This window comes from Miscanthus floridulus, chromosome 8 (genome assembly GCF_019320115.1).
Source record: "Miscanthus floridulus cultivar M001 chromosome 8, ASM1932011v1, whole genome shotgun sequence".
In the NCBI taxonomy this organism is placed as follows: Eukaryota; Viridiplantae; Streptophyta; class Magnoliopsida; order Poales; family Poaceae; genus Miscanthus; species Miscanthus floridulus.
In genome coordinates, this window is record NC_089587.1 from 205,384,387 (window position 1) to 205,402,262 (window position 17,876).

At 49.6% G+C, this 17,876-nt stretch overlaps 1 protein-coding gene across 2 annotated transcripts; it reads right to left on the bottom strand.

Moving 5' to 3' along the window:
• Positions 1 to 12,834: 12,834 nt before the first annotated feature.
• LOC136474680 (E3 ubiquitin-protein ligase makorin-like) lies at positions 12,835 to 16,655 on the bottom strand. 2 transcript variants are annotated; one of them, XM_066472243.1, is made up of 6 exons: positions 16,459 to 16,655; positions 15,177 to 15,261; positions 14,262 to 15,082; positions 14,044 to 14,113; positions 13,357 to 13,445; positions 12,835 to 13,267 (listed from the first exon to the last, which is right to left on the bottom strand). In XM_066472243.1, exons 1-6 carry the CDS (start codon positions 16,470 to 16,472, stop codon positions 13,234 to 13,236), a joined length of 1,113 nt encoding a protein of 370 aa, XP_066328340.1. In that variant the 5' UTR covers positions 16,473 to 16,655; the 3' UTR covers positions 12,835 to 13,233. The 2 variants fall into 2 exon arrangements, with proteins under 2 accessions (XP_066328340.1, XP_066328341.1); XM_066472244.1 differs by having other exon boundaries at positions 12,836 to 13,267; positions 14,262 to 15,064; positions 16,459 to 16,654.
• Positions 16,656 to 17,876: the final 1,221 nt, after the last annotated feature.

Consider the following 17,876-nt stretch of genomic DNA (forward strand, 5'->3'; position numbering starts at 1 on the left):
TTTTTAATTCATAAAACTCAAAAGTAAACCATGTACCCCGGCAGTGCTCTTCCAAACATCAGCTTATAAGAGAATCAACTTCAGATTTCGGAATCACTGTTTTTTTTAACCTGGAATCACTGAATTGACGCAAAGGGAAAGGGAGAATCGCTGCCAAAGCCTGAAGACCATCCCTCGCGTAAAAAATACAGAAGCCAAGCAGCCCCAATTGGTAGATCCGCTCCTGCTTCCCAATCCCCCAACCCGTCAGGCTACTGGACCGCAACCAACAGCCCCTATTCGACAGACACGGAATCAACCAGCCCGCCCGTGCCTGCACCCGCGCTGCCGCTCGCGTCACTGGCGCGCTCCCCGCCCACACGGCCGCTCCAGTCGCCGGCGCGCGCCCCGCCTCCCCGCTCCCCACCGCGTCTGGCCGCCGCTCGCTCGCACGGACGTGGAATCACGCTGTGCCGTCCCTCGCCGCCAGCCCGCCCGCCCGTGCTTCCACCCGCGTCGCCATCCTCAGCTAGTATGGGTGCTACTTCGAAACAACGTACCTGGTGCCGTCCGTGGCCGAACAATCGGCGACCTCGGGCGCCGCCGCCGTTGTCGCAACGTGCACCATCGCCGCGCTACTGGTCCGCTGCCACAGCCCACTCGACCTTCATGGATTGTGGAGCCCCACTCCTCCGCCGGAGACCAGGTCCGCTGCCGCCGCCGCCGCCGCCGCCAACCGCCTCGCAGTCGATCTCGAGTTCTAGGGTTAGGGATTGGATTGGGGAAGGGAGTGAGGAATGCGGAGTCGGGGACGGCGAACAGAAAGACGCGTCGCGCGTCGGCGGTCGTGGCTTATCCTTTTGCGTGGCATGAAGGGCAAAAGTGGCAATACGAAAATACAACAGCTCATGAAAATTGTAATGGCAAAAGTGGCAAAAGTCAGCCGTAGATAGTGGCGTATTTCAAACTCTTGCGAAATTGTAATGGCACCAGCCCAATTAGACAAATTGTAGTGGCGTGATTCAAAATCGTGAAAATTGCAATGGTGTGTATCCAATAAGCCCTTTATCCTTTGGGTAGCGTTTCAGGCAAAAGGTTCAATACCTATTCGGCATCTTCTCCAACAACAAGATCCAAAAAGAATCCTTTCTGCAAATGGGTTTCCATAAGAGAGGATGCTCATATTTAGGTTGTGCATCCCAGACAACCCAAAATAGGTCTCTCGTATAGGTATTCTGTTAGAGACTGATTTTGGGTCTCTTGCTACCCATTTTGAGTTTGAGTGCTCATATGGGTTACTTGTTGAAGACAGTCTTAGAAATCACTTGGCACCATTGCCCTCGCAGTCACATGGTACTTCCGCTAATGTTTAGAAACATCACACAAAGTTAAGTGTTGCTTGCCACTTGGGGATGCAAGTTTGCAGCCTTTCTGGAGCCTTTTTTTGGGTTATTTGGATCCACGTCATTATAATTCTTCAACTTTGAAGATCTGCCATTACAATTCACCTATTCTGAAACTTGCCATTACAATTCTTCTTCTACTTGATATTTGCCATTTTCTACGTCTTTCGAGTGTCTGGGCCCACTGTCAAGCCATATACGTGTACACATATTCCGTATGGACCAAAACACCCCCTGTTGCTTCTCTCCCTCCATTCACTGACGTGTGTACCCCACACGTCAGATTCTCCTTCAACCTCCAGCCATCCTGGAAGGACAGCGTCCGGCGAGATGGGAGGGGCGGGCGGACACTTCAAGGCCGACCTCCCGTGTGGGAGCTTCGTCCAGGTCATGGTCGCACGCGAGCTCCGGGCAGGCCTCTCCCTGACGTCGGCAGCCATAGGCCACGGCTCCTGCTCGCTAACCCGCCGCCCGCTATAGCCGCTCGCTGCTTTGCCATGCTTGCGCGAGCGTGCCCTACTAACCCGAGCGTGTGCTGCCGCTGGCTGCTTGCCATGCTCCCGCAGGCACGCGGGCGAGCAGCAGTAGCCGCCGCGTAGATCCAGCCCATCCCTCGCGCCCTCCGCTCACGTTGGCCCTCGACAAGCCCAACTCAGCCACCGCCCCGAGGCACAGCCGGAACAGGGCGAGCACGGCCGCCGCCACCTCCCCCGCGTGCTACGCCAGCAACACGGCGAACGCGGATAGCACCACCACCATGCCAAGCAGCATGAGCCCCATGAACAGCATGAGCAGCATCCCTGCGTCACCATGGTCGCGCGCAGGCGAGGCCGCCCCACGCGGGCGCACGCGCGTGCAGCCGCCGCCGCCCCTCCCCCTTGTTGGACGGTGGAGGAAGAGGAGACTCAAGGAGGAAGATTGCTGGAGGTTGAAGGAGAATCTGACGTGTGGGGCCCACACGTTAGTGAGTGGAGGGAGAGAAGCAACATAGGGTGTTTTGGTCCATACGAAAGATATGTACACGTATACGGTGTGACAGTGGGCCCAGACACTCGGAAGACATAGAAAATGGCAAGTATCAGGTAGAAGAAGAATTGTAATGGTAAGTTTCAGAATATGTGAATTATAATCGCAGATCTCTGAAAAATTATAATGGCGTGATCTAAATAACCATTTCTTTTTTTTTAGCTTTAACCTTTCCGGTGCGTGCAAGTTGCAAAGTAAGATGCCCTGGAATGTCGATGCTGTAGTTAGATGCTTATCTGCTTGTCTTTAGCGACAGGTCTGTATTCGTTTCCAATTCTTTTTGCAGTTGATGGATCTAAGGCCGTGCCCAACGCTACACCGTGGATGGTGGTCTCAAGTGCCACGTATGCACCGTGTATCCAGATCAGGCCGGCTTGTATCCTCGCAGGTGGTCAGAGTGGCCTGCAGAGGCAGCGGCGGCTTGATCTGACACAAGCAGCGCGCGCTGTGAAGATCGAGAGAACGGAGAGACTGACAAACAGCCTGATGAATCGCTGAAAAGCTGAAAAGTTATTTCCTACAAATGCACAGAGTAACGTGGTAGGGCTAGTAGCCTCCTGGAAAGACCGTAGGTCTCAGACCATGATACCTACCTGGACATCTACTTTTTTTTTTGTGAGGCTTATAACTTTTTGAAGATGCATGGGCCTCGCCCTAAGGCCGCCTTTGGCACGGTTTCGGACGGCTCCGGCTCCGCCTGACAATCACTGCACATATCACTGTAGAAACATTGTGCCACCTATCGGCTACTGGTGCGTATATCACGGAGCCGGCGAAGCTCGATTTTCTGGCTCCGACGGCTCCTGCTACAGTGCCACCTATCGGCTACTGGTGGACCGACATGGCGCTACAGTGCCAGAAGCCGGAGCCTCCAAGAGCCCTGCCAAAGGGGGCCTAAGACTGCCTTCGACAAGGGAGACCTAAATACGGTACCTATTTCAGCTTTTGGGTCTCCCACAAGAAAGGGTCACGCACCCTTAAACTCGCCCTCTCCAACAGCAACCGCGGGAGTCTGCACTCGGTCGCCGCATCCTTCTCTCAACTTCTCCGCCGCGCCGCAGCCGGAGCAGGCCGTCGGCATGGCCGCACGGCTTGCTGGGAGGGTGGCAGCGGGGCTCTCCTTCTCGGTGGTAGCTGCGGCGGTCGGGAATGGGCTCGCGCGCGGCGTACTCGGGCGCGGCAAGGCCGCTGTGCACCGCCGCCGCCGCCTGCGGCGGACCGGGGCGGCCTCCCTGCCCTGGCGTCCGGATCCAGCAGTCCCAGGGCCGGATCCGGGTGGCGCTCGGGCGGGCCGCGCCTGGGCGGGAGCTGGGCGACACCCATGGCGGCGGCGGCGGCGGCTCCGGCCCAGTTCGGCGCCGGATCTGCAAGGGGCTGCGCCCTGGAACGCGCGCGGTGGCGGCAGCCGTCGGCCAGGGGCGCCGGTTGCGGGGCTCTTCCTCTTCCTTGCGCTCGGCGGTAATGGCGACATTCGGAGCAGCGGGCTGGCGGGCGCGCCCTCGCGCAAGCCGCGTGGGGCTCGGCAAGGCCGCCTGTTGTGGCTGCGGTGGCGCCGGCTAGTGCTCGTGCAAGTGCCGGGCGGCGGCGGAGGGGCTCCTTCCTTCCTCCTCTGCTTCCTCCTTTCCTCCTCGACCTTGGCAGCAGCGGCGATTTGCATGGCGAGGAGAGAGGGGATGCTTTTTTGCGTAGCGTTTCAGCTGATAGCCAAAATGCGTCGTGGGTTTGGGTCCTCCGTTGGATGGTGTTTTTAGTAGGCAAAGGCACTGCGAGTGACACATTTTAGGTCTAGGTCTTCTTATTGAAGACAGTTTAAGTTGCTTTGCTCTTCCATTTTTTTCCTCGTTTTTGCAGTAAGATATGTACAGAGTTTTCAGGTAGTTACTTCCTTCAAGTTTTCATATGATTTCGGAATGTTAAGCAGTTTCTTCAACTCCAAGGAGCTGGGCCTGCCGGGGCCATTTGGGTCCTCTGCCTAACATTTACTAATTGTACAGTAATTCTGGAGACAACCATCATGTTGCATGTTTTTACTTCGCAACTGCGACTCTGCGAGCTGATTACGGCAATCAGAAATTACCGTGTTCTTTTCGGAATTTCAATAGAGTAAAATGAGAAGTTTGATTAACCCTGGATATATCCATCATGTTGCATGATTTAACTTCGCAACTGCGACTCTATGAGCTGATTACAGCAATCAGAAATTGCGGCGGTGCAGTTCTGTTAGGAATTTTGGATTTGTAAAATGAGAAGTTTGATTAACCCTGGACCTCCAGGGGGCAACAGTATCAGCTTGCAAGTTCATTCATTCCGCTATTAGCCTATTACTCTGTAGTGTGTACTAACGTCTCATGCACCGTCATTTTAATTAGAAAGATGATTACCCATTCCTTATGTTTGATCAAAATGCTGTTCTAGCTTATCGTTTGATCCTATATTTCTCTAAATGAACTTTGCCGGTGTGGTAATTCTTTTTGCCTTATGCACCAGAAAAAAAGTGAAAAAAAAGAAGAGGGGCTAAAAAGCAGAGCATTGGTAGCATGATACAGGGTCACACGCCCAGCACATCCTCAGCATATTAAGGCATAACAAAACGCCGTGAACCGAAAACATCATCACCATGCGGGCAACGTTCATCCAAGGCACATATATACGCGACGGTTAAATCGAATTGTTGAATTGATCCAAACAAATGGCAAGCAATGGTACAAGTGTCGATCCCTCTCTCAAGGGAAGAACAAACAACAACCTGGTGCGACATCAATTCGTTAAATTAAGAAGTAGAGGAGCAAAGAAAAGAAGACAAAGGCGTGTCGTCGTGTCGAATCAGAACACGCCCACGCATCGGAATGCGCGCGCGTGTTGGGATCAGCGCAGCCATGTCGCCCCTTCGTCTCTTCCTCCCCTCCTCCTCCGGGCGGCCTGCCGGCCGGCTCACTGGATGTAGTAGGCGAAGAAGGAGGCTACGGCGGCCCCGAGTGCGGCGCCGACGGCGGGTGCGACGGCGGAGGAGCCGCTGGTGGGGGCCGGAGCCGGACCCTCCGCGGCGAGCGCCACGGTGGCCGAGGCGGCGACGAGGACGGCGCAGGCGATCTTCTTCATCTCCATCCCTGGATGCGGCGGCGGCTTAGCAACCGTAGAGACGGCGCGGCGTCGGGGCGGAACGGAGGCGAGGAAGAAGGCGGCGGGCGCGGCGAGCGAGCTGGCTGCTTCTCGGCTGCTGGCTGGCTCTGTGCTCCCGTCGCTTTGCCTGGGGATGGAGGCCACGGCGGGGGCGGGGATATATAGCGGGGATTAGTGGGCTAATCCTGGGCGATCACGAGTCGGTGGCCGCCATGTGGCGGCGCCTGCTACGTGCCTGCATGTGCATGCGAAGCGCGGTCCAGCGAGTTGGCCGGGCGGTCATCTCGAGGGGAAGAAACGAACGGGTCGTGTGCTCGTGTCGTGTGTGGTTTGCGTCTCACCATTTGAACGAGTCCCTCGGTCTCGGCAGGGGCGCGCGCACGTTTGTTCGCGTGTTCTAGCTGCGTGTTATTAGCCCTGAAACAATTTGGGCTGACTTTGTCAAATTGTTTGTCGCGTGTCACTCTCACCTCCAAATTAACAATAATGCTGTGTTCGTCGTCTTGGTCTTCGTCGCCAGCGAAAGTGAGAAACAGCGCGGTACCTTGCGCCACACTGTTCAGAAGGTTCAGAAGGCCATTCAGTCTTCACCGGGAGGGGAAGAAGTCAAGATTCAAGAAGATGAATGATCGTGCGAAAACTAATAAGCAATAATAATCTCTAAAAATATCAGCAGAGTAGTCTATGAGCCTGTTCGCTGGTTGATTTCTGGGCTAATAAGCCCGGCTGGTGCTGGTTTATTGGGAGAGAAAAATACTGCACCATAACTGATAAGTCCTGGCTGAAACCAACGAGCGAACAAGCTGTATGGATGGAAGCAACAAAGGCCACGTTCGGCTTACCCCATATTCAGCTTGTTTGGCTTGTTTTTTCAGGCGGAATAGTATTTTTCTCTCACAACAATTCAGCCAGAACAGTGTTTTTCAGTTAGTTTCAATCCAGATTCAGCAAGCCCAGCGGGGCCTTTGTTGTCCGGCCGCCAGCTCCTCGATTGAAAAAGAAAGCTGTGCTGTTCAGATTTTCAGAAATAATAAAATGCAGGCTGCCGACCGGACGTTTAAAATTCCCTTGGTCCATTTCGTGAGCTCCGCTTTACATTTGTAGTCGTGTAGATCATGTGGTACAACATGTGTTAAGCTGGCAAGAAAAGCGATCGACAACCTACTTCAACTAGTAAGGCGACGATGACAGGGAGGAAACTTATAGCAGCAGTTTGGTTCGTTGTGGCATGCAGACAACGCATAAAGGAGCCAATGAGGCGATGCAATCCGAGCCCGGAGCCCTCATGGCCATGGCGCCGCTCATATGATCGAGTCGCTCGCCACCGGTCACCAGTGTCATCTGTCTCTGTCATGGGACCCATGGCCAGCGCGGGCGCGCCGGCTCGACAAGCAACAAAGTTCCACGGCGGCGGCCGGCGGGCCCGGCACCACGTTCTCGCCGATGATTTTCGCGTTTGCTGGGACAACAAGGTCCAACACACGTGGCAGAGAAGGAGAAGGCGTCTGAAAGTTCTGCAACCGATCGATTTTTGTCGACTTGTTCTACTTCTTCCATCAAATTCATTTTGGAGAACCAGGCTCCGGATGATTGGCTGCCGTTAGTACTTGTAAATATCTTAGTAAAAAACCTACTTAACCCCCACCTTTTATACTCGGTCTACTTCACCTCTAACTATTAAATCGTCTGTTTTACCCTCTGAACTTTCTAAAACCGTCTATTTTACCCTCTGGGCGGTTTTCAGCGGCGGCTGTGATACAGTAACAATTGTCGGGTTGCTACAGCGCCGTTGGTTTTGAATTTCCTTTTTTTATTTATTTTCGGTGAATTTTTGAAAAATCATAATAAATCATAGAAAAATCATAAAATGAAAAATCTAATTTTATTGGACTCCATATGAGTAGATCAACACAGTGAATATATAATACGGTATGCTTTAGTATAAATTTTTTTTTGTAGCTTTAGATTAATTGGAAAATCTAATTTTGTCTGTAATTAATTGGAATAATTCATAGCTGCAGCTTCTATGGTCCAATTGTGGTGAAATTTTTATGGTACGCTAATTATTGTATGCTTGAACTATAGTAAAAATTTCGTACTCATTGGACTATGTATAACTTAGTTATAGATAAATTCTAATTAATTACAGACAAAATTGGGTTTTCCAATTAATCTAAAGCTACAAAAAAATTTGTACTAAAGCATACCGTATTATATATTCACTGTGTAGATCTACTCATGTGGAGTCCAATAAAATTAGATTTTTTATTTTATGATTTTTCTATGATTTACTATGATTTTTCAAAAAGTCACCGAAAATTTAAAAAAAAAAGGAAATTCAAAACCACCTGTAGCAGACCCGCCGTCACTGTAGCACAACCGCCGCTGAAAACCGCCCAGTGGGTAAAATAAACGGTTTTAGAAAGTTCATGGGGTAAAACAGACGATTTCATAGTTGGGGGTGAAGTAGACAAGTATGAAAGGTGGGGGATTAAGTAGACTTTTTCCAAATATCTTATATCTTACTAACTGACAACCCGGGCTCTATAGTTGTTATTCACTTATTCCATCTGCCCTAGAATCAAAGTGTTTGTGGTTTTATCATAAGGGCCTGTTTAGATGGTCTAGGACTACTGACTAATCATATTAGCTTATTAGCTCCTATACGTGGACTAATGGATTAACAACTAGTTCATGATTAGTGGACTCACAATTGATGTGTCATTTTGGATACCTAGGGACTAAAAAAATAATCAACTAGTTGTTAGTCCCATGGATCCAAATAGGATCTAAGTAAAGCCATTTCAATGTTAACTAAGCGTGTGTTCAGTTCCAAAAATAGTTTCAAAAAAGTGCTACAGTACCCGTCACATCGAATCTTGCGATACGTGCATGGAGCAGTAAATGTAGACGAAAAAAAACTAATTGCACAGTTTGGTTGGAAATCGCAAGACGAACGTTTTGAGCCTAATTAGTCCATGATTGAACACTATTTGCTAAATAAAAACGAAAGTGCTACAGTACCCAAATTCCAACTTTCCCTCCAACTAAACACAGCCTAAGTTTATAAGAAAAGGTCTTAGCATATATGATGTCAGAAAAGTAAATTATTAATATATGTTTCGAAACGGTTGACATCTTAAATACAATTGGTTTTTATAAGCTGTCAACCTTAGCACAAAAGAATAAACACTTATTTTTTTTAAAACGGAGCGAGTAGATATGTGAATAGTATAGTAGATAAATCATGACATTAATCGTAACAAAAACGGCAAATATATAGCATTTAACTATGTGATGTCGTGTGTTCTAACTGAAGAGGCAGTGAATATACCCTAGAGTGCCGGTCGTAGCCATATGTGCAGGGCATCACCTCGATGAAAGCAAAGCTCAGATTAAAGCACATGACTCCTAGCATGAGACATGTGTGTTGGGATTTATTGATTTAATTGGAAAACAATGAGACAAGTGCAGTTAAATTCAACAACAAAAAAATCCCACATCAGCTGCTCATACCATTCATGTGGTTGTGTTGCTAGCTCATAAGATTCCTAAATCATCTGTCCAGCATGAAAGAGAATACACAAGCACTCAAGCAGAATATTTGGTATGAACTCCAAGCATTAGGTAGCCACCTAACGACGCTATGGGCGATCAATTGTTAACCTGGAATCCTGTTATCATGGCAGATGAATTGTCTAATCGCTGCGAACGAGCTCAACCGCAGAAGAACTGTTGCGGCAACTGACAAAGGTCCCTGTGTTCCACGGTCCTAATGCCACTCCAGCAAGGGCAATCTTTTAATTGTCTGGCTAGTTCAAACTCTCCCTTACAAACGCAAGATTCAGCTCTTGTTTGATCGACAGCAATCCACGGTTGCAGTGGTGGAAGAACGCTGTGTGACCGAACATGTTCAGAGCCTCAGAGGCTCTTGTGACATCCGAACTCTGAATCTGAGCTCTGAACCGATCGGGTTCAGAAAAACCCATCATTTCAGCGCTCCGGCGACGGGGACATGACACCTCCGCGCGCTAGGAGATTCATGCATCCACCACACACCACACCGACCGAGGGAGCCGTAGAGGAATGGGAAAGAATGCCGCCGGTTTCGCTGGCTCGCCACTGGCATGCATGGCGAGTTGGCGACTGTTGAGGCGGACGGCTTCTCTGCCTGCAGCTGAGGCCTCCCTTTCGTTCCATCCCCTCCGTACCGCGCGCAACGCAGACGGCGCCGATCTTACTCCCACGCTCACGCTCTCGCATCGCTTGCGGCCACAATGATGCGGCTGGCCTCTTTGTTCATACTCCTACTACCAACAGTCCAATGGCATATTCGCTTGAACTTATCTTATCATCTAGAATCAACAGTATTTTTCTCTCATAATAAAACAACTTGAGCCGGCTTTAATACGAGCCGAACGGCTTTACCAGCCGATCACACCGGAGTACCGGACACGCACGCCCTTACGTTCTGGAACACCGTGATCCGCTCCGGCGTGTGTGGTAGGGAGAGGCCAGAGGGAGATGAGTTCAGTACGCACGTACCCATGGAAGCCGGTGGCGTAGGCACAGAAAATGCATACATTTCATCGGAAATTCTGCCAGATCGGCCTTAAACTCTTCTTCAGGTGCGCCTAGAAGGTTCCCGTTTGGCCAATTTTCCGACCGGCTAGCTTGGTTGGAAGCTGCAAACTAGGGAAACGTGAGTTGATTTGGTTGATCTCCGATCCCTCTCGGTCCCTGTCGATGAACATATACCACATGCTCCGTATATACCTGCCGTCTTCCACGGCACGCCCGGCGGATACCGCGCTTGCATTGCAACCAAAGCGTTGGTGAAGTAACCGTGAAGACTTTTGTAACGAGACCTACGGTACGTGGCCCTGTTGCCTCCCGACGCCCGTAGCCGGTCCACGTACGTCACCCTACACAACATGTGCGCTGTCTTTACTGTGTCCGGCCGGCCCTGCACAGGTGTACGCCTGCACGCGCGCACGTACCGGAGTGTACGTGTACGGCAGCTGCCATTGACCCCTGAGCAACCTAGGCAATACGCAACGTAGGCATACTAGTCGGCAAGAAGGAACAATCAACACGAGCGTTCATGCTTATCAAGGGGAAAAAATGAACGCTCATGGCGAGTAATAGTGCTTAGAGAGGGCACGGTCGATAATTGAGCTGGTTAGAGTATCTTTAGGAGCCTTTCCAAATTTTATTATCTAAATCATCAATTAGAAAGCAATTGGTATAAAAACCACTTTCTATATCTTTTCACTCTCCAACAGTTTTTCTATATCTCATGCACATTATAGAGAGTTATTCTCGTCTTCTATTTTTAGCTAGCGAAAAATCCGAAACAGAAGATGACTATATTTGAACAACTATTTAGAAAAACTGTTCGAGAGTAAGTTTTCATCAAAATCTCTATTTCTAGCATTTAGGAATAATTTAGGGAGCCTCTCCGAGAGGCTCTTATACGCTAGTGTTATATCAGTACGCAGATCCGACGGAGCAAACTTCGCGCGTCCGGAGCTGCTAAAACACCCGAGCGTGTTTAGCATTTCTGTTGGTTTCACATTAAGCTACGAGTTTGCACTTTGCAGGCTGCTTGTTTTCTCTTTTTATCTCCTGCGTCCCAGCATGAATCTGATGTGAGATGTGATAACTTATGCACCTAGCTTATATCACCACCTTACTAATTTTGCTTTTACTCGTCGCCAATTACGGGTGTGCTGAGGGTGACGTGACGTACGCGACGGCGTACATGTACCGCATTCGTGACGTTGCCTACCATGTCGATCGGTCGCGTAGCCGGTGTGTCGGCGGTGGCGTCGTGCGGCGGACGCGTCGCGGTTGCGCGCGCGCCAATCAACGCCGGTTGGGCCGTGGGCGTCACCCAGACCCGAGGTCGGTGTGGTGTGGTGGGGTGTGGTGGGATGGAATCGCGTTCGCGTGCGCGCGCCGAGACCCAGACGCCCAGACAGACCCCCTCGCGCCGCGCCACCTGCGCCGTCCGCGCGCCCGACGTGTCGCGCCTCCACACCCCACGCGTGGGCACGCGAGCGCCCGGTGCCTGCGCGGCCGCGACCGTGACCCGCGAACATCACGCCACCTCGTTATATACCCGGGCCGCCTGCTCATGCCGCTCCCGTCTCACCACACTGCCCCTCCCCTCCTCTGCCTCGCTTAGCTTAGCCGCCGCTGCTACGGACTCTCGCCGTCCTCGTTCCCGCCTCGCGATGGCGTCCCGCGCGGCGGTGCTGCTCATGGCCGTGGCGGCCGTGCTGTTCGCCGCGTCGGCGTCGGCGCAGGAACTGGACCTGGGCGTGCCGCCCGCGCCGGCGCCCGTCACGGGCGCCGCAGCGGGGACCGCGGCGTCGGCCCTGGCCCTGGCTTGCTCTGCCGTCTTCTCCATCCTCGTCGCCGGTGGCCTCATGCAGTAGGCGGCGCTTGCCGTGGACGTGGTGGGTCGCTGCTGATTCGGCGTCGGGTTGGACCCTGCTCGATCGTCTTCGTCTTAGCTAGTTGGTGTACTAGAAGTAGCGGTGATGGGCTGTGATTGTGTCCCTGTCCCCCGGGTGGCCGGGTGGGCGTTGTGATCTGTGCTATTGTTTATTCTTTTGTACCATACTGCATTGTTCGATGTATACCTTGTGTTGAGGCTTCTGTTCTATGAATAAAGACGATGTTCTGTTCATTTGCGTTCTAAACTTTCCTAGCATTATTCGCAAAAGAAAAGAAAAAACTTCCTAGCATTTCTAGACAAACACAGTGTACTTTTGTGTTATGTGCCTTGCATATAGTTCTGGCCTTCTAGGCTTTGGAGTATACTCCTACTAGGTAACTACGGCCAGCAAGAGATCTTTCTGCCCAAAAGGATCTACTCTTAACCGTCCCGTCGAAACATCTAACATTCCATCAACAAAGATGATGAGAGGTGTATGTATATTGTCCTCTCAATCCCAATAATAAAAGAGATGAAACGGGGCAACGGTCTAATGTTCGCTACAGGTGCGTTGGTGACCAAAAGAGAGGACGACGAAATATTTATACCGTGGTAAAGAATACCCATAGGCAGGTTTAACTGAACTTAGTTCCACGCGCCGTAGCAGTAGCAGGCGAGCAGCTCTGCAGAACGATGACATTTCTCCAGTCTTCAATTACAGAGCATTTCCGTAAACTCGTTTCAAACTTCCGGAAGCAAGCTCAAAAAATTTAAACGACTGAGCTGGAAAAACGAAATGCTAGAGATGCTGCAGCCAACGAGGATCACCGGAGTGTAGTGAGTATTGCCGTTTGGCTGATAAGCCATAGCTGAAAGTACTGTTGACTGATTTGTTATGAGAGAAAAATATTGTTTGTTGACTAAAAGTACTATTGGCTGATTTGTTATGAGAGAAAAATATTGTTTGTTAGCTGAAAAAATACGACTTATAAGCTAAACGAACAGAGCGTATAATTTAGTTTGGTCACAACCACCAATCAACTACCAACCCGGACAGGAAATGCTAGCTTCCAAGTGGCACGATTTGGACTGCTTCCTTCTGGATGACTTGAACGTTTGAGTTTTCAGAAATGACTGCCCTCTTTTCAGGATGATTTTTTTTTATAATATTCATTACAAAGCCAAATCCAGGATTGCCTGCCTGGTCAACGAACTCCAATCAACTCAGCATGTTTGCTCAAAGATACGTTTGAGTTTTCCTTAGACATGCACCCGAGTCAGTAAGTACGACAACCTGGGAAATAAACAGGAGTTTCATATCAGCAAGCGAGGTAAGAGCTTCAAATTTTGTAAAGAAAGCTTGGTAGGATATAGAATACCAACCTCATAAGTCTGGCGATTGCCGCACTTGCATCGTCAGCATCATGATGATTCAATAAAGCGTCTTCCAAACGGCCATCATCGTAGGCATGCTGAAAACGATGCAATTACAGGTGTGAAAACAGTAGAACATAACGCCATGGGAAACTGACAAGACGAGCTACTACAAAAGGAAACGCATATTACTCTATGATACGAAGTATATGACTTGAGCCCCGTGGAGGAACCAGATGACCATCAAGCGGTTCATTATACGAGACACACTATCAATTCTCTTAGAAGTTCTAAAGGGCCATGTCCTATACTTGCATTTTCCTCAAAAAGGAAATCTTCAAATATCATAATTAACGGGCAGATGTTTTCAATAAATAAATTGATACTTGTATGTACTAAGAAATGGACAATGATAGCAATTCACTGTGCAAATGGGGACGCACTTTTGAAGGACCACAGTGCAGCTTAAACCTACTATTGAATTCGAGCAATGACAGCAAGCAGCTTGAAATTGCAAGCTGCTATATAAAGGTTCCACTTTCAAATTACAAAGATGTACTAGGAACAAGACTTGCATTGTTAGATTGAAAATATCTCCTATGATAAGCTAATTATGTTCCACTCAAGAATGAAGATAAACAAAGCATGTCATCAAACAAAGAGGCGTTTAAATGACCCAAAAAATATATTATGTACCTTGTAAAAACAGCTGCTTCCAAAGGGACAAGTGCCCTTTCCGAAGTCAAAGTGCTTACAATCAATAGACCTGCATAACATATACAACTAGTGAATTAACTTCTGCTTTGGCAGAAAATACAACATTAAGTTGTATCTATGCATCACTAATAATAAGCAAATTAAATACTACAGATGAGTTGATGTTATTAGTCAAATTTTTCAATCAAGTTTCTTACCTGAGCTTAGCCTTGTAACCTTCAACAATATCTTGTTTTTCTTCCTTTGAGGAGTACCACGTGATGCTAGGAACTACATAGTATGACAGTTTGCGGCATATTGGACAAGCCCTGAGTGTAGAGTTGACATCCATGCCAGACATAGGAGAGGTGCTACGCCAATTCCTAATGCATGAGATACAGAAGGAATGGTCACAGTCAGATAGCAGCCCAAACCTCCTTTCTGCTGCCGTAGGTTTTGAAAGCACACGGTCCAAGCACACACCACATTCTATATCTTCACTTTTTCTCATGGCCTCAAGAAGTTTGTTGTTTTTCTTGCATAGCTTGGCATGCACGCCCCTTTCATCAGGTTGATAAGGATTCAGGCACTGTCTTTCACAGCCACATAGATCTCCATGCATCTGAGAACAGTCTTTCCCATAAGGACAAGTGCCAGCAGCAGCAGAAGAGCAATTTGACAGATGAGCAAGATGTTGTGATGTTTGATTTTGCACAGCTTGGTACGACGGCCAGTTTGTGGTATCATCTGGAGTGTCATGGTCATGATAATCAACTGCCCATGCAGGTTGATGTGCAGAAAGTGTTGTTGTTGACTTGCATATCTGCTGCGTTTGGTCACACAAATCCGTTTGGCATTCGCTGCAAAGAGGATCTCTGGAAGAAGCAACTAGCTGAGAAGAATTGGAGGATGCACGTGCTGCAGTGGTTGCTGGTTGGGGGCAGTTACGATGAACTTCAACATGTTCATTTCTGCAACGGCTACCAAAGGAGCACGCCCCTTTCTGGTAGAACGTGCAAACCTGTAGGTGAGAGCATTGCTGTAAGAAATACAGGAATACTGTTACTGGATCATGCAAATGTAAATTGGATAGTGCAGGGAAACTGGTCTGGAGTTAGAAGTACGTAGGTTACATTATCTGGTTGATCATTGCAGTCATGGGAGAATTCACAGTAATCTCCTTTGAAGCAAGCTCCATGCAAGAAGAATTTGCAAGGGACCCTGGTGAAAAAAAGAAAGAGGCAACATAAGGGAACACTCTAAATTGTTATAAGCTCTACATGGACACAGCCATTAACATTTCATTTGTTATGCCAACGGATACAATCCTCAATAAGAGACGGCTAAAGTCAGTACAAATATACAAGGATCCCAGGATTAGTTAGTTACCCCAGCTTTTGGGGGCTTGAAATAAACATTCCATCCCCAGAAATGTGTTTCTGATGTGTCATAGAACTGACAACATGACAAACATAGTTCCATTCTCTTCCTAGTAATTCATTTCACTTCAAAGTGTTCTACTCGCCATCTCACCACCATATAAACCATAAAATGAGATGCCATTGGCAAACATTTCCACTCATCCTATTTTATCGCTAAAGGTGTACCAGTACAGTCTTTTATTCAGAGTTTACCTCAGCAGTCCTTCTGTCCTGCTATTCTAAAATTTACACATCAACCTACACTTCGGGATAAGCTTGGGGCCTTTTGGGTAAATAAAGGACCACTGCCCCCTCACGGCGTCAACACCCCCCCCCCCCCCCCCCCCCCCCCCCCGACCCACCCACCACACACACAGAGAGAGAGAGAGAGAGGATATATTGCATCCAGCAATTGTCGAGGACATTTCTGTGCCAATCCCACTGGTCTCGTGAGAGAGAGAAGAGAGAGAGAGAGAGAGAGAGAGAGGATATATTGCATCCAGCAATTGTCGAGGACATTTCTGTGCCAATCCCACTGGTCTCGTGATTTACAATGTACCCAGATGATTTGAATCCGTGCTGTCGTTCATAATGACCTCCAACTAACCACCACACGTGATCTAATTCTTGCACAAGGGCAACCAAACGAATTCAAATGACAGAGAAAGGTCAATTTAGTCGCCTCGATGGTTCCATACTTCCTAAATCCGAAATTGCAGCCTCACTAAATCCAATAATAATATCTTATTTAGCACAAAATAGCCAATACCAAGCCGTATGTCGCCCAAATCTAGAGCTCCACACTAACGCTCAGCTCCATTGCAGGATGACCGCACTGGGATGCTATACAAATGCTGAAATACAAGCTAAATCCAAACCGAAATTGTCACAGCAACACGAGCGCGATCCACCTCTAAGCTTAAAAGCATCCCATCCAGTTCGAAATCGCTAGAATTGCAGTTTGAATCGAGCATGCTGGGGCAACCGAAGTATTACCCTCCTCGACATGCTCGACGGGGCGGATCGAGCTGCACCGTCGACGACTTCGGGGACACCAAGGCGACGCGAGGCACCCGTCTTCGCGCCGTGGTGACGCCCGCCGAACGCCTAGGGTTTGGTCGGTCGGTGCAGCGCGCAGCTTCGTCCGGTCCCTTTCGTCCTCCCCGCGCTTCCGCAGGTCAGCTTTGTGGTGGGCACCGAACCGAAGCGGGGAATCGGTTTTCCTAAAAACGGGAGGGATGCGGAATGACTGTTCCGCCCCCAGCGACGTGGCGAAGCGAGCGGTGAGGTTTCGGGCAGAAGCGTGAATTGGGCGCGGGGAAGGGAGGGAAAGCCTGGAACTATGTTCCCGCCGGATTGCGTGGGCAACCGCCTTTGCTTTGCTTGCGCCCGCCTTGCGGACGTAAATGGCGAAGAGTTCGCTGGCGGAGCACGTGGAGAAGGAGAACAATAGCCCTCGACGCGTAATGAAAGCGCCTCCCGTCCCCCTGTCCACGTGTCCCCTTTGCAACAGGAATACCGGCTGCAACAGTTGCCGCAACCACGCAGCCATCGCCTCCTCCGTCCACTGTCCGCGCCGTCGCCGGAGCTCTGCGCACTACCACCCCGTGTCCCATCCCTACCTCATCCGCTCCCGCTCTGCCATCCCTCCGCGACCCATGTTCTTCAACTCCTCCCGTCCAGGGCGCCGCTTGCTCTGCTTCCACGGGCCGGGCGTGCGATCCCGTGCGACAAGGCCATGGTTGTGGTCGCAGATCCGTTTTCTCCTGCGGCGGCGTCCTCGAGGTCAACCACGTTCGCCTTATGTCTCTTCTCCACTGGCTCACCGGCCTCCACATCTCGCTGCAACAAAGGTACAGTTCCTCTGTCTATCCTTTAATATCTGATTTCCCCAAACTAATTTGGTTCCATGGTTCGAGCCATGCTCAGGAGAGGATCGCAGCGTGGGATCAGAAAGGACACCGACGCTTTGCTGCATGTGATACAGTGGGTGATCTATGTTTTTATTACTCGGGTTCTGTCATTTTTTTAGTAGTTATGTGGTCTGCCCTTTGATCTAACACAGGCACATCAAGATTGACCAATCGTTGTTAGTGCTATAACTTCCTTCCGAAAAGCCTGCATACCTATGTCAAAGTTGCATCAGTAATTTGGTCTAATAGGTACTATTGATCTATGTGTAGCTGGACTGCAAGTTGTACCATATGATTTTTTTATAGTATGTATCTGTATTTCTAATTAAGGAAAACATACAAGGGTGCATACAAATACAGACACGTACGTATAGGATATAGAGACAACCGTCCTAGCCAATCTTCACGAAGAACCCTAAACAAGAAAAAAATTACATCGATGCCCCTGGATCCTTCACGAACCATCCGTGATCGACCACCCCCGCCGCCGGCCGCCGGC

Coding starts and splice junctions, on each gene's coding strand:
- LOC136474680 (XM_066472243.1), bottom strand. Junction 15,083..15,176: donor GCAATGATCAACCAGATAAT/GTAACCTACGTA, acceptor TATTTCTTACAG/CAATGCTCTCACCTACAGGT. Junction 14,114..14,261: donor GGTTACAAGGCTAAGCTCAG/GTAAGAAACTTG, acceptor TATGTTATGCAG/GTCTATTGATTGTAAGCACT.